This window comes from Bufo bufo, chromosome 2, assembly GCF_905171765.1.
Source record: "Bufo bufo chromosome 2, aBufBuf1.1, whole genome shotgun sequence".
Lineage (NCBI taxonomy): Eukaryota > Metazoa > Chordata > Amphibia > Anura > Bufonidae > Bufo > Bufo bufo.
In genome coordinates this window covers 652,217,987-652,243,437 of record NC_053390.1, presented here as the reverse complement: position 1 = coordinate 652,243,437, position 25,451 = coordinate 652,217,987, and the positions used below count along the sequence as shown (strand labels likewise).

General features: G+C 42.1%; 1 protein-coding gene across 1 annotated transcript in view; it reads left to right on the top strand.

Moving 5' to 3' along the window:
• The window catches only part of LRBA (LPS responsive beige-like anchor protein), a 640,201-nt gene that overhangs the window by 151,351 nt on the left and 463,399 nt on the right, over nt 1-25,451 (top strand). Inside the window, exon 33 of the mRNA XM_040418535.1 lies at nt 1,781-1,842. Within this exon, the coding sequence (XP_040274469.1) occupies nt 1,781-1,842 (62 nt within the window). The remainder of the gene's footprint in view (nt 1-1,780; nt 1,843-25,451) is intronic.

Here is a 25,451-nt window from a genome sequence, read left to right as displayed (position 1 = left end):
AGCTGGCCATAAATTTGAGATGATGATCGGCCATTCCTTTGAACGATCCCACCAACTAAACTGCCCGACCAGGGAGTAACGTTTTTTTTTTTTTTTTTTTATTAAAACAGACTCCTTGGTGCTTCAGCAAATGTCAAGTGATCGGCTGAATTCAGTCTATAATGTCATCAACATGCAGTTTCGGATGATGAATGGCCGAAGTTTTCCAGCATGGCGGATTGCATTTTCTGCAGACGAGAGTCTGTCATTGGAGATCGCAAACATTAGTTTGCGCTAGTTTTTCAAATGACAGTTGAAATCTGCCATTCCGGCCAACTTTAATCTTATGTGTATGGCCACCTTAAGAGTCTGCCAGGGCTTATCTACCATGGGAACTAATTGATTTTCCATAGGGACTTGCCTCTGACTGTTCCTTTTCATGTCTTGGGTGTTACTTTTGTGAACTTTAGTTCAGTTGCATGTATGCATTTGACTTATATTGGAAGATATAATTTCCCCTACGTTTACCAGGAGAAGTCAGAGGTGGGAACCCTGTCGGTAATTCTAGTTATGGTTCTGTAAGAGCACATGAACTTGGCCACCTCCCTGAGGAGGGACTTTGTCTCTGTTTATTGTTATTGTATTTGGATTACTTCAGAATAGGTTTAGGTTGTTATTATTGCTGATTAAAAATGCTTAAAGGGGGCGTCCGAGATAATTAAAAATTTTGGAGAACCCCTACAATGTTTTAAATGTTTTTTTTATAAAAAATAAATCATATATACACCCTTTTCTTCAGTGCCGTTCTCTGATGTGCTGATTTGGTCCTTCCGCCACTTTTCGTTTTCAAACGTCAAAGGTGAAGTGCCTAGATACGGATTGTGACCACTGCAACCAATCATTTTTCTCAGCGGTCTACACCAGAGGACAGTGATTAGCTTCCACGATGAGTTGCCGAATAAAGGCACACCTCTGTACACATCAGACTACTGTCACGGGCCCGAGTCTGTATGTGACCACTTCGATCAATCACTGTCCTCAGCTGTAGACCGCTGCAGCAGTCACGTGTTGTATCCAGGCACAGCACCAATGCTGTCTGAAGTCAGCGGAGGGAGTACCAGAGCAGCTCCGCAGGGAACGACACTTGGGAAACTAGCGAGTTTAGAAATGGGGTTGTCTGAGATTTACTTTTCCGCCTGGATACTGGCAGCATGCTTTTCCTAATAGAACTGCCTATTTGTGTTCACAAAACGAACAAGAATAGAACTCATTCTATCATTTGTGGAACAGCCGCATGAATGCGGACAGCACGCGAATGACTGTCCACGTTTTTTTGCAGACCTGTGGAAATGAATGGGTCCTTGTGCCAGCCGCAAAATATTCATTATATAGCACTTCATATTTGGGTAACAGATCTGCTTGTGTTTTGTCTAAAATTATCTTTCATTAAAGGAAACTACACCGTTAGGTATAATGAGTATATATTCTGTAAAAGGTCAGACAGGCTCAGTAAGTTTTTGGATGTGATTTATTAGATTCTTGGACCTTTTGGGTTGATGAGCTCCTTGTAATGGATTGTGACAGCTTTGCTTTCTTCGTTTCACCCATCCTAGACATATATTAAATGTTGTCTTTGTGTTATATGTAGCATACAGTACCAGAAACCCCTCTAAGCTAGAAGAATATAATAATAATATTCTGCATCTACAACATTTTTATAAAATATAATATTTGATCCGCTCTTTGTCATTTTACTGATGCTTTCTTCTCTGATGGTAAATGTTTTTTTTGTTTTTTTTAGGCCTGGTGTGCATGAAATCTAGTAGCTCAGTCGTGGAGTTGGTCATGCTTCTGTGCTCCCAGGTACGTATTATCATTATTATGTAGTTTTCTACAGGTTGTTGATGGAGGTGTCTGTCAGCGCCCTATTCTTTTTCCCCCATTGAAAACACATGTCCGCTCAGCCAGTTTGCACGTGTTTGGGGGCTCGGGAGAAATGGCGGTTATCGAAATGAGGGTTGTTCGGCAGTACACCTCCAGACGTGTACAGTGGGTAATCTTGTGGATTTTATGTGATGCCTAAATAAATGGAATATTTTAAAGTGTCCTCTGGTGCTGGAAATTCTATATTTTTTCACTGTTTATTTTGTACAAGGTGAGGTGTCATTAGCTGGAATAAAGAGAGATGATGATTGGGATATTGTGGATGGCTGAGGAGAGTCAACACTGAGAGGTGCCTCTGAGGATGCTCCTTAAAGGGGTTTTCCGAGACTTGACTACTGATGACCAATCCTCTGATCGTGGTGATCCGCCGATCAGCTGTTTGAGAAGGCATCTGTGCTCGCAGTAGTGCCGCAGTCTTCTTAGCTTTTCCTAGGCCGGTGACAACACATTCATTGGTCACGTGGCCTAGGTGCAGCCGAGCCCTATAGAAGTGAATGGGGCTGAGCTCAATACCAAGCAAGGCTGCTATACAATGTATAGCGCTGTGCATGGTGAGCTTCTTAAACAGCTGATCGGCGGGTCCCCACCGATCAGATACTTATGACCTATCCTGAGGATAAGTTATCAGTATTAAAGTCTTGGAAAACCCATATAAGGGTCCCCATACACATTAGTGTATTATTGGCAAAACATGCAGAGAATAGCAGGTTTGTATGTGCGGAGCTCCCCACTGACCCCTGACAGATGTCAGGACAGAGAAGGAATGAGCTAAATTAATATTATATATAATACAAGGGGTGCCCCCAATAGATTATTCTAGGTAAAATGTGTTATTTCTAAAACCTGTTTCTGGATTTCCAATGATAAATGTTATATTCCACATTATCACTGGACTGTATTTGTAATGGAGAACTGTACATGAAGCTGAGCGATAAACCCTGAATGACCTCTGTTTTTTCTCCCCTATAATTAATGAAAATGGGTTTATTGAGTTCTAGTATCTTTTAAAAATAAGCTGTTCCTCTACTATCATTTTGCTTGTAAATTGTCTCATTGGATGGGTTAGAATAGCCTTTCTTTAATGAGAAGAGTATCAGTCTGTAGGTCAAGGGTTCTGACCCACGGACAAACCTTTGACCTTCATTAGCGGCTAGCAAGGCCTTCTTGCCCAGTGGATAAGGATAATGCAAAATTAATGTTTCCTTGCATCGATTTGGTTCCTGTTACTGCGTATGCCACCAAATTTATTTAGACTGAACTGATAGACATTTCATGAATACAAATGAAGAAATCATAGAAGGTGAGAAGAATCAATGATGCACGTTGTCAATAAAGTGCAATAAGAACAATTACTTCAGGAGATTACACCAAATGGATTTTACAATAAAGTATCAAGAAGTGGTTATACTTCTAGTGAGCTTATTATTCTAGTCTCAGGTCACAGCGTAGCCTTTCATAGGGATAAAGGCATTTGTATCCTGACTATTGAAACAGTGGTGAAATGTGTGTCACTTACCAGCGGCATAGATAAGTATGGGTGCTACTTAGATCAGAATAAGTAGTAAAAATTACTAAAATGACATTGGAAAACAGCAGTAAGGCGAGGCTCATACACTGCAGCTGTGGCTTTTTTGCAGCTCCCGTTTTTAGGCCTCATTCACACATGTGGATTTTCACGGACCAGAGAGAGAGAACCGTCTAGCGAGGGCTGCTTGTTGGAAGTTTTTTTTAACAAGCCTTGGAACCAGACAATGAAAAATTGCCAAGCCATATAGCAATCCACAGACACCTGTTTTGAGGTGTTTGCCCCTCATCAGTACGAGTTAGGATTCTGACTGGCTGAGTAAGATGTCTTGTATGTAGTTTAGGGGAGTTACTGCTCCTTCTTTAGGAGACTCTGTATAGTGACTTAATGGCAATGCTTCATGGGGAAAGTAATATGCAAAGACATATCTCCTAGAGAAAGAGCAGTCTCTCTGGTGACAATGGATTACTTATCAAAGCTTCCAAATGTAGTAGGTTGAGATTTGAAGGCCAAAAGGAAAGCATGTTTAGCCTGATGCATTCCTAAGGCTAGCCGTGTCTGCTTATAATAAACACACATGCTGGGATCCGGATGAGCGTGCATGTGTTTTCAATCAGAAGGGACCAGTAAGCCACTGCCAAACACCTCTGATGGTGCTTATCTCTCCGGAGAACAAAGGATTGGTGATGCTGAAATCCTTCTCCCGTCATCTGCTGTCGGGGGAGAGTCTGGGAGACCAACATACACATTAGACCAATGTGCTCTTATGTGTATGACCAGCTTTACTTTAAATGTCCGGACTTTTTTCATCTTGTCATCAGTCAGATAATGGCCATTCTATTCACAATTCAGTCCAACAAAAGTGTTCAGTTCTTTATTACTGGTTATTAATGTCTCATGCTGCTAACATTCATTCATGAGAGCTAAAGGTTCTATCTGGTACTAAAGGGGCCCCTGATGAACACACAGACCTTGCACCTGCTATCCCACACTTATTGCCCAAACCTGTTGAAAGGCAGCTGTACACCATGCAGTTTTATTCTATTTCCTCTTTATTAATTGAGCGGTACTATTTAGGCAACTTTCTGGCAGTGTTATTTAGATATCGGTATTATATGGGCCCTGTGTCATCCATCATATTGTGGAAGGAGACTTCAATATAATATGCTCAGGCACCATCCAATTTAAAGACAAGTTTACTCCTCACGATGTTACAGCCGATTGTTAGGAAAGAAGCGTTCCTTCCCGACAGTCGGCTGTTCGTTCAGTGAAGGAGACGGCTGTATTTACATGCAGAGATCTCCTTCACAGTATGAGGTCGAGGGATCACTAATGCAATCGCTCAACCTCATTCAGCTGCATGGTTTCTTGGCAGCAGATCACTGTTTACGCAGCCCAATCTGCTGCCCAGAAGCCATGATTGGTGGTGCCAGCACGAACGACATGATCTCCTGATGAACAAGCGTTTCGCTCATTCATCGGGTGATCGGTGGCACTTTTAGATGAAGGCTGGTACTGTATTCTAGCCAAGAAATCTTGCGAGATCTCTGCCCAGAGGCCTGCAAAATGTATTAATCCAGTTCTGTACTGTAATGTAAGGCATGACTCTGGGTCAGTACAAAACTAAAGCATTGCATGTTAATATTTGACACATTTATCAAAGCATTTCCACCACCTTTAAGTGTGTAAGGGGGGGGGAGAGAGAGTCTTTATTATGATGCATGCCATATTTTCTCTATAATTAGTGTTGTTGTTTTTTTTTGTGCTACTCACTACTTTTCAAAAGTGACAATAAAATAGGCAGGAATTAGTGGGAAGAGATGGGGCCTCTTTCAGAGATGAAACTGGCACATTTCACTCCAGCGCACAGGGCAACAAGACTGGTATAGGAAACAGAAGCGCACATCTTAATAAATCTCCCCCATGATGTATTAATCTCCAAAAAGACTTCCATTCATTTAAAATAAGGGTAATATGGCAATGACCTTAAAAGTGAAAAATAGGAACTTGACATAAACAGCCGTGGTCATCAGTCGTTCATGGACATCATGAAGTTCCACCACTCCACAAAAAGCCAATGCTTCTACTGTATTTCACGGACCATTATAATTTCCTTAATTCATCACCCCTTTATTCAGAGGTATACATCGTGCAAAATCACATCATAACCTTGAAAAAGCCATACAAAACCCTAGTCCATAGTTTTCTTCCATCCGGATCACCTGCATGATCATGCATCCTGTCCATGTGCGCTCAGCTGCTGTCTGTTCACTAGTGTTAGGCAGCATACCTCTCTATGGATTAGGGTTTTAAATAGGGGCTTCACCCCAAGACTGCTTGGTTGGCAGCGACACTGCCATGCTTTACATTATTTTTCTGATGCAGTTTTGGTGCGTTTGGTGCCTGCAAAGTCAAGGACATTTTTAATGCACCAGTTTATCATGCATGCCCCTGTAAAAACGCCACGGATGGAACAATTATTATAGAAGAGTTGTATTGTAACTGGTTGTTTCCTTTAAGGGAAATTCTCTAATCAAGCTTTCCTAGTTGGCAGTTTGGAAGTGTGAATGATAAAAGCTATAGGCCTGGAATTGGCTCCAGATGCTTTTGGCTTGTTGTAGTGTGATAATTACATTTTTCACTTACAATTTTCCTTATTCAAGGAGGTCATAGTGGCAGTCACCAAAGTGATTCATTTTGTTAAGAAGTGAACTGTCTTTAGGCTGTATGAAACCTAGAGATATATGAAATTGAACGTCTGCTCAGTGGCTTGCAGATACTGGGAGGGGGCTGCTTGATTTTGATGGATTGGCTTTCTGCTTTTTTGGGAGGGGTGTGCTCAGATAAGGTAGGAAGTGATATTCGGCTGCTAAATTTCTAATTAATTTTTTTTAAAGTGATGGAAGGGTTTGAGTGCCAAAGATCGAGAGATCAGGTCAAAAACTGGATTTTAATCACGTAAATTATATGGTAGCTTTGCAAAGTTAACGTGTACAAATGTGCGAAACTTTTCACATTTGTCATGTCTTATGGATGTGATGAAGTGAAGGAATAAGCTCTGTTATCTTAACGTAATTAAATAATCTACGAAGACTGACTTGTGTTTATGGTGGTCTTAACCATTAAGGTCTGGTATGTATGTATGTATGTATATATGTATTGTGAATATATATATCTATATATATATCTATCTATCTATCTATCTATCTAATCACAGCAGTTGCGAAGATTCTTTAAATTGCGTTTATTTTGTGATATAGTGAAATGCGGTCACAATGTGTTAACGCATTTTTGGCTACATTGGCCTTCATCAGACACTGTGCCGCGTAGTAGTGAAGTAGAAAGACACACTCTTGGAGTAAGGTGCTGTCAGCACACACAGAACCACTGGTGCTGACAGCACCTTACTCCAAGAGTGTGTCTTTCTACTTCACTACTACGCGGCACAGTGTCTGATGAAGGCTAATGTAGCCGAAAACGCGTTAACACATTGTGACCGCATTTTAATATATCACAAAATAAACGCAATTTAAGTTATCTTCGCAACTGCTGTGATTTCTATTTTAATACGATTGGGGTGGGAACCCTATACACAGCATAGACAGCACCACCCAAAAAAAGGTAAGGGAAAAAAAGGCGGGTGCAATGTCCAAGTATGGCAACAGGTGCTTACCCACTTGTATAGAATGAAAAATCGGACTGCACTCCAGATGAATCTTCAATGAAACGGTATGTTTTTATTCACCCATAAAGTGGCAAAGAGCTTGAGAAAGGCTCATGTATGAGCCGAAACGTTGCTCTTTGCCACTTTATGGGTGAATAAAAACATACTGTTTCATTGAAGATTCATCTGGAGTGCAGTCCGATTTTTCGTTCTATATACAGTGGCGGAAATAATTATTTGACCCCTCACTGATTTTGTAAGTTTGTCCAATGACAAAGAAATGAAAAGTCTCAGAACAGTATCATTTCAATGGTAGGTTTATTGTAACAGTGGCAGATAGCACATCAAAAGGAAAATCGAAAAAATAACTTTAAATAAAAGATAGCAACTGATTTGCATTTCATTGAGTGAAATAAGTATTTGAACCCTCTAACAAAAAAAGACTTAATACTTGGTGGAAAAACCCTTGTTTGCAAGCACAGAGGTCAAACGTTTCTTGTAATTGATGACCAAGTTTGCGCACATTTTAGGAGGAATGTTGGTCCACTCCTCTTTGCAGATCATCTCTAAATCCCTAAGGTTTCGAGGCTGTCTCTGTGCAACTCTGAGCTTGAGCTCCCTCCATAGGTTTTCGATTGGATTAAGGTCCGGAGACTGACTAGGCCACTCCATGACCTTAATGTGCTTCTTCTTGAGCCACTCCTTTGTTGCCTTTGCTGTATGTTTTGGGTCATTGTCGTGCTGGAACACCCATCCACGACCCATTTTCAGTTTCCTGGCAGAGGGAAGGAGGTTGTCGCTCAGGATTTCACGATACATGGCTCCGTCCATTTTCCCGTTTATGCGAATAAGTTGTCCTGTGCCCTTAGCAGAAAAACACCCCCAAAGCAAAATGTTTCCACCCCCATGCTTGACGGTGGGGACGGTGTTTTGGGGGTCATAGGCAGCATTTTTCTTCCTCCAAACACAGCGAGTTGAGTTAATGCCAAAGAGCTCTATTTTGGTCTCATCAGACCACAGCACCTTCTCCCAGTCACTCTCTGAATCATTCAGGTGTTCATTGGCAAACTTCAGACGGGCCTGCACATGTGCCTTCCTGAGCAGGGGGACCTTGCGAGCCCTGCAGGATTTTAATCCATTGCGGTGTAATGTGTTTCCAATGGTTTTCTTGGTGACTGTGGTCCCTGCTAATTTGAGGTCATTAACTAACTCCTCCCGTGTAGTTCTAGGATGCTTTGTCACCTTTCTCAGAACCATTGACACCCCACGAGGTGAGATCTTGCGTGGAGCCCCAGAGCGAGGTCGATTGATGGTCATTTTGTGCTCCTTCCATTTTCGAACAATCGCACCAACAGTTGTCACCTTCTCTCCCAGCTTCTTGCTAATGGTTTTGTAGCCCATTCCAGCCTTGTGCAGGTCTACAATTTTGTCTCTGACATCCTTGGACAGCTCTTTGGTCTTTCCCATGTTGGAGAGTTTGGAGTCTGCTTGATTGATTGATTCTGTGGACAGGTGTCTTTTATACAGGTGACTAGTTAAGACAGGTGTCCTTAATGAGGGTGACTAATTGAGTAGAAGTGTCTAACCACTCTGTGGGAGCCAGAACTCTTAATGGTTGGTAGGGGTTCAAATACTTATTTCACTCAATGAAATGCAAATCAGTTGCTATCTTTTATTTAAAGTTATTTTTTCGATTTTCCTTTTGATGTGCTATCTGCCACTGTTACAATAAACCTACCATTGAAATGATACTGTTCTGAGACTTTTCATTTCTTTGTCATTGGACAAACTTACAAAATCAGTGAGGGGTCAAATAATTATTTCCGCCACTGTACAGTACAGACCAAAAGTTTTGGACACACCTTCTCATTCAAAGAGTTTTCTTTATTTTCAGGACTATGAAAATTGTAGATTCACACTGAAGGCATCAAAACTATGAATTAACACATGTGGAATTATATACATAACAAACAAGTGTGAAACAACTGAAAATATGTCATATTCTAGGTTCTTCAAAGTAGCCACCTTTTGCTTTGATTACTGCTTTGCACACTCTTGGCATTCTCTTGATGAGCTTCAAGAGGTAGTCCCCTGAAATGGTTTTCACTTCACAGGTGTGCCCTGTCAGGTTTAATAAGTGGGATTTCTTGACTTATGAATGGGGTTGGGACCATCAGTTGTGTTGAGGAGAAGTCAGGTGGATACACAGCTGATAGTCCTACTGAATAGACTGTTAGAATTTGTATTATGGCAAGAAAAAAGCAGCAAAGTAAAGAAAAACGAGTGGCCATCATTACTTTAAGAAATGAAGGTCAGTCAGTCAGCCGAAAAATTGGGAAAACTTTGAAAGTAAGGGCTATTTGACCATGAAGGAGAGTGATGGGGTGCTGCGCCAGATGACCGGTCCTCCAGTCACCGGACCTGAACCCAATCGAGATGGTTTGGGGTGAGCTGGACCGCAGAGTGAAGGCAAAAGGGCCAACAAGTGCTAAGCATCTCTGGGAACTCCTTCAAGACTGTTGGAAGACCATTTCAGGGGACTACCTCTTGAAGCTCATCAAGAGAATGCCAAGAGTGTGCAAAGCAGTAATCCAAGCAAAAGGTGGCTACTTTGAAGAACCTAGAATATGACATATTTTCAGTTGTTTCACACTTGTTTGTTATGTATATAATTCCACATGTGTTAATTCATAGTTTTGATGCCTTCATAGTCATGAAAATAAAGAAAACTCTTTGAATGAGAAGGTGTGTCCAAACTTTTGGTCTGTACTGTATATATAATATATTAGAAGAATGAGGCAGCACTCCAGATATGGTGAAAGGTTAGTGGATCTGCTTTATTCACCCCAAACCCAATGTTTCAGCCCAACACAATGAGGCCTTTCTTAAGTCAGGCTCTATTCTCTATCCAGTCAGTGCTGCCAGTATCAGACTGTGCAGGAGATATTATGGATTGACAGCAGAGACGTCAGGTCCTATAATTTTTTTTTAATATGGAATGATATTCAAAGGGTTTTCCTGTACTTCAATACACCTGCTCATATATGTGAACCTGTCCGTTTCTGTTGTACTCACTATTTAGAAGTACTGTGGATCAGCAGCTTTTTGAACCTGTTACATGATTTTTCCCTCCAGAAAATCTTCACGTAAGGTTCAATTCACACGTCCGCAAATGGGTCCGCATCCGTTCCTCAATTTTGCGGAACGGGTGCAGAACCATTCATTCTCTATGGGGACGGAATGGATGCGGACAGCACACAGTGTGCTGTCCACATCCGCATTTCCGGAGCGCGCCCCTGATCTTCCGTTCCGCAGCTCTGCAAGAAAATAGAGTTTGTCCTACTCTTGTCCGCAATTGCCGACAAGAATAGGCAGTTCTATGGGGGTGCCGGCCGGGTGTATTGTGGATCCGCAATACACTACGGACGTGTGAATGGACCCTAAAATGGTTTTTCGAGGTCTTTTTACTGATGACCTATAGGTCATCACTAACTGATCAGTGGGGGTCAGACACCCCCACAGATGAGCTATTTGAGTAGACACAAGTGTTTGCAGTAGCACTGAGGCCTTCTCTCTGCTCAGCAATGCACAGTGTTGTCCATTTGGTGTTTAATGTGTTTTAAAAAAATATAAATTCTTGTTGAATGAGAAACTTTGGCTAGCTCTTCCTTTGCTCTTCACTGCTATTACTTTTATGGGTTCTCACTATTTAATACATGAAAGCTTTAAGTTTTGAATGGGCAAGTGCTGATCTGTAGAAAAGTCTGCTTTGTTCCCTGTACATGGAAAAAAAAATATATATAGCTCCTTTGGTGTGAATCTGATTATTATCCAGTGGTTTTGTTTCTTTAATCCGTTATATTGTAAGGTTATTTTCCTGCTTGGGAAAAACTGCGATGTAATACGGTTCCAGCAAAGTGTATAAGATTGCACGAAAAGCATGTGCATTTTTTTTTTTCTTAAGTGTGGAAATTGACCTGCTGTGCGAATTTTAAAATCTGCAGCATGTCAATTATTGTTCCGTTTTTTTTTTTTGTTGTGCTTATTGCATATATATATTTTTTTCAATGAAAGGGTGAGATATGCCCAAAACCCCGCATCAAATCAGCAGAAAAAGCATCAGAACCGTAATAAATAGTGCAGCTTTATGTTAGTTTTTCTTTGAGTTTTTTTATGTAAATTTCATGCACGCAGGGACCCTTACCCTACCAGTGATGATACACTATTGGGGAATGTGCATGTAAGGGCTCTAGTGGTAAAGGGCTTCCTCTTACATTTTAATACAGCAGAAGCCTAAGAGGATTCTTTATTCCGGAGCACTGTTCTTCCCGAGCCTTGTTTTGACAGCTATGTTCCACTTAGGATTTAAGAAATATTTCACGTAATATTACTGCTGAGGATTTTTGTTTATTTGACGTGAATATAGTTTCTGAAACAATACACATCACGTTGAAGGCCACTTGATAAAAGCGTTGTTTTGCTCATCCTAATTCAGGTTGACATACATTCCAATAACACTACCTCCTTTCCAAGGCTTAAAGCTGAATTTATGGCTATGCATTGTGAAGTGCATCATTTAAAAATGGTTTCAACCCAAAACATCTAATAAATAAATAATGTGTATGGCTACCAGGTCGCAGACTTTCCAGACTAGAAATCATCCCATCGGATACTCAGCAGGCCACTATCGGAGGGGGCTGTCAGATAAATCTTGCAGTAGCTGCATTCATGTCCTGTAAATCACATGTTATTGTGTGAGCCTTCTGCCAGGTCATCTATTCTTCTCCCATTTATCAGAAATGCATAGGATGTGTTGGGAAAGGGAACATCATTGTGTCTGGCTCGCGTGTCCAAAGTAATTAATTAAATGAGGAAAAAATACTATTAAATGGGGATTTGGAACTTGGTGGTTTTTCAGACACCAGCTATAAAATGGAAAGGTCTTTGATGTTTTTAAGAGACTGTTAGCTGGTTAATTTGTAGATTTTTTTTTTTTTTTTTTTTCTTCTTGACTATATGATAAAATTGATTTGTGTCTGTTGATCGTGATGTATTTTTGTTACTAGAGCTTCTGGATTTGTTACTAGACACGCTTGTGTTTTAGTATATGTTGATGAGCTGGTAATCTGACTTGGGAGACACATGCCCAGTGTTGACTACTTCTGGGTGGCTCCCCAAAGCTGTGATAGTCAGGTGCCCATGGTTAAGTGCATCACTACTGGGTTCTCAATACTGTGACGGAAGGGATCAGTTATGGATCACATCTTGCAATCTTTGGATTGCGCTGTAGATAATTGGTTCCCAATCTTTTATAGAATTTTTATAGATCTCATTCCATGGACACACTGACTTCAATGGAAGCAGCGCTGCAGTAACAAGCTCAGTCCACTACAAACTTCTGATAACCAGGATTCCGGGTATTTGGGAGGCTAGGCCACCACTTAATAAAAGATGGACAACCTCTTTACGATTCTCAGCCTTGTAGAATGTTTAGTCTAGAAGTAGCACCATGCATCTCTTTGGCTCTGACAACCTGATACTCCAAATTATTATTTGCTTAGTTGTGCATGGGAAAACTCTTATTCAAAGTCCGTAGACACCTTTGGGACATTTTTTACAATTGCATTTTACTAGTTTTGGCGTAATATATATTTTCCCCTCCCCTCCATGACGGCACCTTACTTGGAGATTATCCTCCTCCTCCAGCCAGGCAGGGACAGGAAGGTTCAAAAGGGCCCGCCTCCTCACTTATCTTCAGTGTCTTCCTGTCCCTGCCAGGCGGAAGATAGGACTACGTTCGTGCTCCGGTCGGGAGCTGTCGCGGAGTAGCGGGTGCATTGTGCCAGCCACGGTCTTACCTTGGGCAAGTAAGGCCGTCCCATGGAGCCTGCCGCGGTCCTATCCATATTCAAAACTCGCGCGCGCCAGCGCGTAGTGACTAGCCGCGGCAACCGGACACTCAAAGGAGTACTTCCGGTTTCTAGGCTGCCTGCTGCCCGAGATTCTCGGCTCCGGCGGGTGACGTCATCTGGGGGCCTAATTGTGGTAGCCGGAGAGTTGCCGGGCCGGATGACGTCGGAGGTCCTGGGGAGACTTCCGGCCTACGTAGTTTTAAAAACTGGCGCCCTGGTCAAGTCGGATGTCGGCCTCTGACCAGAGAGTTTGCAAGTTTCCTGCAGCCTCAGATATCCGCACTTATGGATCAGGCGGAATCTATGGACCAACCTGTAGCTGTGAGTGACCTCCAGGTTGTGAGTTACGAATGCTGCTTGCACTGTTACTAAGTCTTTCTCATCTTTTCCCTTTTTTTCTGTATGGAAGAGTGACAAAGATAGCTCTGTAAAACCTAAAATATCGCCGAAATCTAAAATACCTAGATGTTGCGTATGTTCGACCAAACTCCCCGATAATTACGCTAAAAAACTGTGTGGAAAATGCATTGATAGCATTGTTAGGGAAGAAGTCCCATCCCTAAAACAGGAATTGCAGTGACTGATTAAGCAGGAAATAAAAGCCGCTTTTTCAGATTTTTCTGCAGCCGCTAGCGTTCCGTCAACATCAAAACAGGAGCCCAGGAAAAAATCCCCCATAAAAACCTCTTCATCCTCCTCTGATATCTCTTCAGATAGTGATGAGGATAGTAACAACTCTGACTCCGATGGCGATTTTAAAAATTATCTATTTTCATCTGACGATATAAACGATCTATTGAAAGCGGTCAGGGATACCATGGAAATTAAGGAAGAAAAAGTACATAGGTCCGCCCAGGATAGAATGTTTTCAGTATTAGAAACTAAGAAGAAAAGGGTATTTCCGGTACACAAAAATCTGCAGTCTCTTATCCTGAGGGAGTGGAAAAATCCTGACAGGAAGGTTTTCCTACCCCGAACAATTAGGAAAAGGCTTCCTTTTGACGAAGAAGAATTGTCCCCGTTCTTGAGTTGCCCTAAAATTGATGTTTCACTCTCCAAACTAGCTAAAGGTTCTTCTTTGCCATTCGAAGATACAGGATCATTGCGTGATCCTATGGACAAAAAAGTGGATGCTAATCTTAAAAGAACCTGGGATGCGGTCGCGGCTTTGTTTAAACCCAATATCGCGGCCACGTCCGTTGCTAGGTCCCTAAAAAGTTGGTTGGAACAACTAGATGTACTCTTAAAATCCAATACTCCATACGAAAACTTTGCAGACTCCTTCCCTCTTTTATTAAAGGCCGTAGATTTTTTGTCAGACACAACAGCGGATTCTGTCAGGCTGGCTGCAAGAGCTACGGCTTTAGCCAATAACTCTAGAAGGGCACTTTGGCTAAAAGCTTGGTCCGGAGACACAGGTTCCAAAGCAAAACTATGTAACATCCCGTTTTATGGTAATATTCTCTTTGGTCAGGACTTAGATAAAATTCTAGAGAAAGCTTCTGATTCCAAAAAGAACTTCCCAGAGGATAAAAAGAAGAGGAAAGCTCCCTTTTTTCATCCCCAAAAAAAGGTTAGTTTTCAAAATAAAAGGAGTAAAACGGAAAACTGGAGATCAGGAAGACAGAAAGGGAAGGGTTTTATGTTCTCTCCCCGTTCCGAGGAATCTTCCAAGAAATGACGCCAGAGCCCCAGTGGGGGGAAGACTGGGAAAATTTGTGGATTGCTGGGAAAAATACTCATGCAGCCACTGGTTACTAAATACCCTCCACAAAGGATACAGTATTCCCTTTGTCAAAAGTCCCCCCTCTTTATTTGTTCAGACTCCAGTTCAGAGCTCGGAACATCTCCAGCTTTGCATGGAACAAGAAATCGAACTGCTAGTTCAGATGAACATCTTAGTTCCGGTACCAACGAACCAAGTCGGTCTGGGCTGTTATTCCAGGGTGTTTTTAGTAAAAAAAAAACAAACGGGAAAATGCGTCTCATCATAAATATGAAAGCCCTGAACAGGTCCATAAAGTACGAAAAATTCAGGATGGAATCTATAAGAACCACGGTCAAAGTTCTACAAGAAGGGGTGTTTCTAGCATCCATAGATTTAAAAGATGCATATTTTCACGTACCCATTCATCCAGGGTCACAACCGTTCTTGAGAATAGCGGTATGGGTCCAAGGGCATCTAAAACATTTCCAGTTTCAAGCTCTACCCTTTGGGATAACGACTGCCCCCAGGCTTTTTACAAAAATTATGCTAGAGGCAATAATCCCTCTGAGGAGGAAAAAAATAATGATAGTCCCATACCTGGACGACCTTTTAATAGTGGGGGACTCCCAGAAAGACCTAGAGATCAATCTATCCAAAACGATAGACAGACTGGAGCAACTGGGTTGGATTTTAAATCGGGAAAAGTCCCACTTAGTTCCCACACAAAGAATAGTTTTTGGGGGAATTCTCATACACTCTGTGAGCCAAAAATGCTTTTTACCAGCAGAAAAGATCACAAAGATTCAATCCCAAGTAAAACAATTCAGGCAACAAAGATCCCACACCATAAGACAAACGATGGCCCTGATGGGATCCTTTACAGCTTGTATCCCGGCAGTGAAGTGGGCGCAAATACATTCCCGTCCTCTTCAGACGTTCATGTTAAAAATATGGAACCGAAGACAAGATTCTCTAGACAGTCTAATAACAATTCCGGATCCCATTCGGTCCTCACTAAAATGGTGGGAATCAAATTTAAATTTACAGAGGGGAGTTCCTTGGATAGTGAGAGATCAGTTGATCCTCACCACGGATGCCAGTCTATGGGGCTGGGGAGCACATCTCCAATCAGTGTCAGCCCAAGGGGAGTGGTCACAATCCCAGAAGAGGTACTCATCAAACCACCGGGAACTTCTGGGGGTGTGGGAGGCTCTGAGTTACTTCTCAGAAGAGTTAAAGAGGTCCAACGTACAAATAAGGTCCGACAACAAGACGGTGGTTGCATATATAAACCACCAGGGAGGAACAAAAAGCAAACAACTTCAAGTCCTAGCCAACAAGATTTTCTTGTGGGCGGAGGAGAATCTCCTCTCCCTATCAGCGATTTTTTTTAAAAGGGACGCAAAACATCCAAGCGGATTTTTTCAGCCGCAGGAAATTAGATCCGGGGGAGTGGAGTTTAAAAGAGGAAATTTTCCAGACCTTAACACAAAGGTGGGGTCTTCCCCAAATAGACCTCTTTGCAAACAAAATAAATGCAAAATTACCAACTTATTTTTCCCTAGATCCATGGGATCCGAGAAGTGCAGGAACAGATGCACTAGCTCTTCCTTGGAATTTCCAACTGGCATACTGTTTCCCACCTCTGCCTCTGATTCCAAGGGTTCTCAGGAAAATAAAAGAAGAGAGGGCCGAAGTAATCCTAATTGTTCCCAACTGGCCGAGGAGATCCTGGTTTCCTCTCCTGGCAAAGATGTCCAAGAAGGATCCATGGATTCTACCCTGGTCGGAAGACCTCCTCTGTCAAGGGCCAGTTTTCCACCCAAAGACGCAAAGTCTGCATCTCTCTGCTTGGATCCTGAAAGGGCAGTCTTAAAATCTAAGGGTTTATTGGACCGAGTAATTAATACCATGCTAGCCGGTAAAAAAGATGTCACTAATAAAATTTACTGCAAAATCTGGAATAGATATGTTTCCTGGTGTTCAGAAAATACTTCTAACTCCGTGGGGAGTATTCTGTCTATTCTAGATTTTCTTCAAGAAGGTTTTAATAAAGGGTTAAAACCTAGCACTCTGAGTCCAAATTTCAGCTTTAAGTGCCTATTTAGACAAAAAAATAGCTCTTAGTCCGTGGATCATTCGCTTCATGAAGGGAACCATCAGACTCAGACCCCGGAGTAGACCTCTGGTCGCCCCTTGGGATTTAAACTCTGTCCTCTCCGGTCTCACTAAACCCCCCTTTGAGCCCTTAGAGTCAGCAAATATCCGATATCTGACCCTTAAAACAGTATTTCTAGTGGCCATTACCTCTGCACGTAGGGTTAATGAGATACAGGCTTTCTCGGTTAAAAAACCCTTCATGACGATCAGGGACGACAGAATAATTCTAAGGTTCGACAATTCCTTTCTACCTAAGGTTGTCTCGGAGTTCCATAGGATGGAGGAGGTGGTTCTTCCTTCATTCTGTGAAAATCCCAGATCTAAAAAAGAAGAGGCTTTTCACACTTTGGATGTCAGAAGGTGTGTTCTGAAGTATATATCAGAAACTAAAGACTGGAGAAAATCTAATAACCTATTTGTCCAATTCTTAGGGGGTAGGAAAGGATTAAAAGCGTCCAAACCGTCTATTTCACGCTGGTTAAAATCGGCTATCTCAGAAGCCTACATAGCAATAGGGGAACGACCCCCGGTAAATATCAAGGCTCATTCAACAAGGGCAGTTTCGACTTCATGGGCGGAAGAAGCATCCGCTTCCTTGGATCAGATCTGTAGGGCAGCAACCTGGTCGAATCCTCATACCTTTGTAAAACACTATAGGATAGATATTGATTCTAAAAGAGACCTATCCTACGGTAGGAAAGTTTTACAAGCAGTTGTCCCTCCTTAATTGACTAATCTGTTAGTTCTCCAAGTAAGGTGCCGTCATGGAGGGGAGGGGAAAAGTTGAATTAGTCTTACCGGTAATTCCTTTTTCGCGAATCCTCCATGACGGCACCGCTTATATTCCCCCCCCCCCCCCCCCCAAAAAAAAGACTAGTTATAAAATTAAATAATTAGTCTAGAGTTACATGTATGAGATTTAATATGTATAACAGAGAATGGATAAATAACTGGTGAAGGTCACGAATGAGTGTGTAAGTTTAGGGCCTGTCAAGTCCAGAAGACACTGAAGATAAGTGAGGAGGCGGGCCCTTTTGAACCTTCCTGTCCCTGCCTGGCTGGAGGAGGAGGATAATCTCCAAGTAAGGTGCCGTCATGGAGGATTCGCGAAAAAGGAATTACCGGTAAGACTAATTCAACTTTTTCATTTGGTCTTTCTGAAGTTTTCAGCCGTTTTTTAGTTACAGTGGTTAAAAATCCGTCTGTTTGCAGATTATCTCTTTTTAGTCCCATCAGCTGATGGCTCATGTGAAGCCTGATCTCTGATCTGACACCATTATACCATTACACCATTATAGCTGAACTTTTATCAAACTGAGTATTTATGGCTTCAGGAGATCAGGCTTCACATGAGCCGTCAGCTTGCTGAGAAATGATACTCTGCAAGCTGACTGATTTTTAACAAATATAACTTTTAAACCCACTGAACGTTTTCAATAAAGACCAACAGAAAATTTGAGTTTAGCCCAGAATGAGTAAAATGCAATAATAAAAAAAAAAATTGCCCTGAAGGTGTCCATAGCCTTTAAAGGAGTCCAGGAGTCCTCTGATTTGAACAATCCTTATTTGTTTTAAGGGTTCCTTGGCAGTAAGCTGATCATTGTGTTCCAGCAAGGACTCCCAAGCAGTTAAGGCTACTTTCACACCAGCGTTTTTTGAAAGTCAATAAGGGATGGATCCTTTTTCTATGGTCAGAGAAAACTGATCCATCCCCATTGACTTACATTGTGTGTCAGAATCCGTCTTACTCCGCACCACATCGCAGACAGAAAAACGCAGCTTGCAGCGTTTTTCTGTCCGTGATTGGAATGCAACCGAACGGAATGCATTCTGGAGCGTTCCATTTCAGTCAGTTCAGTTTTGTCCCCATTGACAATGAATGGGGACAAAAAATAAGCGTTCCCCCTGCTATTGAGAGCGTATGACAGATCTCAATAGCACAAAGGGAAAGCACAGATGTGAAAGTAGCCTAGCTCTTATCTGTGGAGAAACATGGCAGTAAGTGTTCAATTTCACTGCAGTGACATTACAGGGTAAACTAGGCATTACACGGTGGCCATTTAAATCAATGTTTGTTGTTTTTTTTGGGCATGTGTGTTAGGCTACTTTCACACTAGCGTTTTAGTTTTCCTGTATTGAGATCCGTCATGGGGGCTCAATAGGAAAAAAAAGCTTCAGTTTTGTCCCCATTCACTGTCAATGGGGACAAAACTGAACTGAACAGAAGGGAATGCTCCAAAAGGCATTCCGTTCCGTTTAGTTGCGTTCCCATACCGTAGAGCAAACCGCAACATGTTGTAGTTTGCTTTCCGTCCTGGAATGCGGAGGAGTTCATAACTGATCCTTCTTCGCGATGTTAAAGATAATACAACCGGATCCATTCATAAAGGATGCAGATGGTTGTATTATCAGTAACGGAAGCGTTTTTGCTGAACCCAGCCGTATCCAGTAAAAACACTAGTGTGAAAGTAGCCTTATGCAGGACAGGTCCTCCAGAGCAAGAGTTTCTCTGTGGCAACTCTCCGCTCTGGCCAAGAGATTTTGCGGCCCGCACATCGCCGGCACTATAATAGAAAATGCCTAATCTTGTCCGCAATTGTGGACAAGAATAGGACATGTTCTATTTTTTTGGCGAACGGAGTTGCGGACCCGGAAGTGCGGATCAGGAAATATGGAACTGGACAGCACATAGTGTGGCCCAATAGAAATGAATGGGTCCGCAATTCCGTTCTGCAAAATGTGGAACAGAATTGCGGACATGTGAATGGACCCTTAGTATGATGTAAAGGTCTGGAAAATGGATAGTAACGTTTCAAATTGTGCAGGTCTCTTAATATTTACTGTATGATTGCACATAAACAACATATTGAGTAAAAAGGAGTGATGAATCATCAGGAGAAGATTGCTTTGCTTTGATTTTGACGTGACCTTTAAGAAGTCCAAACCTCCCAATACAATTACTGGAATCCATTTGCTTGTTGACATTTGTCATTTACAGCATGCTTTTTGTTTAGACATTGTTGGCATAATGTCTACTCAAGCATTACTGCTGTTCACATTCTACATTATATTATATACATTCCTGCGCATATTTATTTATTTATATTATTTTTTTACCGTTTTTATTTCCACGATAGGTCACCAGTATCGGAAATCGGACAGTCACTTTATAGGGGTTGTCAAGTTTGCTATATTAATGGATAGGTCATCAGTATCAGATCGGCGGGCACTGACTCCCGAAATTCCCGCTGATCAGCTGTTTGAAGAGAAAGCGCTTTACCTGCTTGCCGTTGACAGCGGCTAGCAGGTGTAATTACTGATCTTCCATCGCATATGCTTCAATGGGAAGGACCAGATAGTGTAACTGCTCCTTCCCTTTGAAGTGAATGGAGACAGCGGAGCTGTAATTACACCTGCTCACCGTTCCGATGTTGTTGATGGTGAGCAGGTGAATAGAATGTTCTGATTGGCGGGAGTGCCAGCAATCGGGCCCCTGCTGATCTGATATTGAAGACCAATCGTGAGGATAGGCCATCGATATAGGAAACTGGCAAACCCTTTTAAGGCCACATCCACACAGGACAGATATGCTGCAGGTTTCTGTGCAGCCTATCAGTAGCATTTTACAGTATTATCAAAGTGGAGGAGATTGAAACAAAACTCTACACACTGTGTAGAAATCTGCAGCTTCAATTGGAGTGTGGATTTGAAATCTGCCACATGTCAATTAATGCTGCGAATTTCCACCGTGGATATCATTCTTTGCAATGCAGATTGTGAAATCTGCAGCCAATTAGATAAGAATTGAAATCTGCCCCATATGGTTGTACCTTTATGGAACTTGAGGACCTGTAAACTCTCCTGGCATGTTTGTTATACCAGCTACTCGCAATCCCCATGTAATAATTCTAAAGCATCTATTCTTATGACTTTGTTGTGACATTAATTTATGGTTTCATGTAATACTAGCAGTTTGCAGTGAAGGTCCATTGGGTATTACTAGTTGGGTGTGTGTCCCTGCACAGTCTGACATTATGCATTAGTGCTGACAGGGACACATCCCCAACTGGTAACATCCAGCTGGAACTTCATTGCAGGCAATTCATTCATAACTTCTAGAAGATAAGCGAATAGCGCAACATAGGGGAATGCAAGTAGTTACTAAAACAAACCTGTCCAGAGAGGTCAAAGCCCCTCTTTTTTTTAATTATTTTCAATTTTTATTTTTTTTCCATTCTTTGTTGGATTGTTTATTGAAAGAATTAAGAACTCCATGATCCACGCTGGAAGGTTTCAGGTTTTTTTTTTTGGAGTTTTTTTTGGTCCCGTTAAAAGTAAAAAATAAAAAAAATAAAAAAATGAATTATATTCGCCAATCTTTTTTTCTTTGTTTTTTGACAAAAGACATGTATAAATGCTAGCATGTGCAGTAACTATAATAAATATATATAGTATTTGGGTGTCACCTATTTCTTTTTAATCAAAGGTCATAAGCCTGTATATGGTAGTATATGTTGTATAGTTTTGACGCGTCGTCATAAAACATATTTCAACTGCCTTTTAAAGCCTTGGGTTTAATGAGAAGAGACAGCTTTACCTTTCTGAAATCTAAGCTGTTTGGTACAGATGTTAAAGAGTTGGGATATCATAATGTAGGCATAAACCAGTCATTTTCTGAAATACAAAGCTTCCTGTGGCGACTTCGGCACACTAGGGTTCAAAAAACAGAAGTCTTTAAGGTGAAATTCGTAGAAAAAAGGAGCACACCCTGTGGCTCCGCAGTCTAGTCAGAAGGATGAGACCATGCTGACCTCTTAGCGAAGTCTTTGAACGTAATTCTCAAGGGTGGTTGACACAAAGCAAAGTAATATCAACTGGCACTTAATTCTTCAAGCTCCCTGCTGATTGGGCTATGCATTGAAATGCAACTCTTCCTGACAGGAAGCGAAGCTCACAAAGTGGAGACTTCTCCGAGAAATGTGCGCTTTAATTTGGCTCCCTACTGTTAGAACATATCTGTTCAGCTATGAACATCTGAGCGAGCTGGATGAAAAGTGAGGCCTACACAAAGCTTAATGTCTCTATGACCATGCATCATTACCTCCATTGGTCCTTTTATGCACCTTTATTTTGCATAGCTAGTATTCATAAATAGGATTGTCCCATGATTTAGTATTAATTTTCTATTTTAGCTCATCAAGAACTTTTTTATTTTTCAGTTGAAATCATTTAAAAATGTTCTTGTGGCTAAATTGTTATGGCGCCCCCTGCTGTTCTTTTTCTTTCCCAGAACATTCACCTAGTGTGCTGTGAGAGAAGATTGCTTCTCGTCCTCTGATTCTTAATGGCTGGCCTGCGCTATACAAGACGTCACTCCATGCCCTTTGTACAAGGGGATCTGGCAGGGGCAGGCTCGCCATAGACCCTACAGGGAAATTTCCCATTTGGCTGATACCCAGGGGGCCACCTAAGCCCATATTGGGTATGTACCCATCTGACGCTCAGAGTTAATTAACGAAGGGAGGATCGGGTACTTATGTCCCCTTTGCCCTCTTCAATTAAATTGTACCACATTATCAGGATGGCGATACAGTTGAATACTGCAGTGGCACAGGAGCCCATGGCTTCCTGCTTGCTGTTCACCCTCATAGGAAACAGACCACTAGGCTTGAAGCCATTATACAGATGACAAAGGGAAGCAGACATCTAAGGCTTCATGCTGTACTGCAGATGGTATGGCTGACCCCTGCCTACTTGTGTTGGCCTGCCTGCCTTCCTGAGTTACCCCACCTTCTGTCAATTTGCTTAGACCACGTTTAGGTATTTTCCAGGGCCACTTTAAGTTGCAAGTCCACTCCTCGGATCCGGACATTGTCACTGAGCATCGACTGAGCTTGTGTGATCCCCAATATTAAGCACAATAGGTGGATGTTCTAAGAGGAAATCTAAGGGAGGCACTATAACACCTTTGTAACAGCAGTATCTCGTTACAGGAACCCATTTTAAAATGATTACAGTTTAAAATGGTTTATGCACTTTAGGTAGACTGTCATCTCTAAAATTAGTTTAAAAGAAAACATACCACCATGTAGGGTAGGTGCCTTGAAGAATCAGGTCCTTATTCCTGAGAAATACTACTTTTAGTTTTATCCGAATTTTCAGTTTTCAGTGCACTGTGAGTGGGGGCAGTCGTTTTAGTGCAACATAGCTATGCCATATAGCGCCTCCCCTTCATATTTTTTAACGCCTCTGAGATTTCAGAGCTGATAGAGATGCTTCAGGAGAATGGCAGTATAGTTACTTTAAAACTGATTTTGGAGGTTGGCTCTCTTTAATATTTATGTATGAAACAACTTGTAATTTGCTGCTTGCTGATCTTTGTCCAGCACTACTATTGGTAGGAACCAGTTGACACAGAACCGTTTGGTACCATTTTGGTTACATTGGTGTGAATTTACGAATGTGATTGCGTCTAGACTTTGTTGTAAAATGCACCAAAATGTAGTGTTTTTCTGGTGCATGTCTTATCAGGTTTTAGACCTTTTGCTAAGCAAATGCACCAAACACCATAATCCATTGCAACAAACTCACTTATTTTGATTTTCCTGCTGGATGAGGGGGCTTGGTTTAGCCAACATTTTTGTGCACAGTAAGCCAACCAATAATTTGTGTAAAGTTAGATAAAAATGGCAAGACCTGCCAATTTATAGATGATCTGACCCAGTCATCTAGCCTTCACAATTTGGCCATTGTCAAAGTATCTCAGATAATTACACTTTTCTGCCTTTTAAAGGATAACTGTCACATTTAGACCCTAATTTAAATTTTCATATGTAGTTACTAATAACATGATATTCCAGAATCAGTTACTATTAGACTGACTTACCCCATATTTAATTAGATTCAGCCCTTAGCAACCAGTCTGCATAAAACTGCAATTTCACTATTTAGTTAAGATGGCCGCCACTGCCCTCACCCTGAGGCTAATCCCGCCTGCCCTCACTAGCCAGTAAAAAGTGTCAGTAACCAGAGCCCTCCCCCCTAAAGGGTTAATCTCCTGCAGCACAAAGGGGTCCTCTTACCACATGTTGCTTTCATTTATACACTGAGCAGATGGCAGATCTCCCTTCCCTTGTCTGCGCTGGTTCAACTCTGCATTCTCCAGCTCTACTGAGTGAGGGAGCGTCTGCCAAGCGCAGGGACAGGGAGAAGTGCACACAGCCCAGGCACTGTTATCAGCTGCTGGGGAGGACCTGGCTTTAATCATTTACTTACAGTCCCTGGCTGTCAGTAATGTGAGCCTGCACGCTGCGTGCTCTGTCTATCAACAGATAGACGGACCATGCCTAGCAACCCTATTTTAAGCACAGGTAAAAGTAGGGCAGTACAGGGAACAAAAATGTGGAATGAAGGGGTAATTGAATACACAGTGAAAAGTTGAAATAGGGCCACCAAGGTGATTATTAATCACCACAATCCAATACTCCAAAAAAATATATATACGACAGTTTATCCTTTAACACATTAAAGGGTTTCTATCACTTCGTATGACATAATTAGCTCTCAGACACTAGCGATCCGCTAGTGTCTGCTCTGGCCAACCATCCTAATATAACTGTTTATTGGGCAGCCGTTTTGCTAAAAAAATAACTTTTATAAATATGCTAATGAGCCTCTAGGTGCTATGTGGGCGTCATTAGCACCTAGAGGCTCCGTCTACCTTCATACACAGCCACCGCCCAGCGCGTCCCTCCAGCCCGCCCATCTCCTGCTGAATGCGATCCTCCGTGTGACGCAACGGACGAATTCTCGCGCGTGCGCGGCTGTATTCGGCGCATGCGCAGTGAATGTCTGACGCTTCCCTGCTCAGACATCTCCACTGCGCCTGCGCCGATGACGTCATAGTGCTCCAAGGAACAGGCGCAGTGGAGATGTCTGAGCAGGGAAGCGGTCAGACATTCACTGCGCATGCGCCGAATACAGCCGCGCACGGCGCATGCGCGAGAATTCGTCCGTTGCGTCACACGGAGGATCGCATTCAGCAGGAGATGGGCGGGCTGGAGGGACGTGCTGGGCGGTGGCTGTGTATGAAGGTAGACGGAGCCTCTAGGTGCTAATGACGCCCACATAGCACCTAGAGGCTCATTAGCATATTTATAAAAGTTATTTTTTTAGCAAAACGGCTGCCCAATAAACAGTTATATTAGGATGGTTGGCCAGAGCAGACACTAGCGGATCGCTAGTGTCTGAGAGCTAATTATGTCATACGAAGTGATAGAAACCCTTTAACTTAAAAGACTGACTTCACCTGCAGCCTACTATATCCCACATGTTTACTGGTCCCAATGTTATGATATAATCAATGTTATTCACATGACCACAGGTTTATCTGTACAACAGATTTATCTTACAGCCTGACCCACTGTGATAGATTTGGCTCATCTTTAGATGCCAGTCTATAGGCCCCCCATTAGTGTATGGTTGGCCAAACTTGTAGAGAATGGCGGGTTCAGCTGACAATCTAATGTGTATGGTGAGCTTCCGACTTATCCGTCAGTA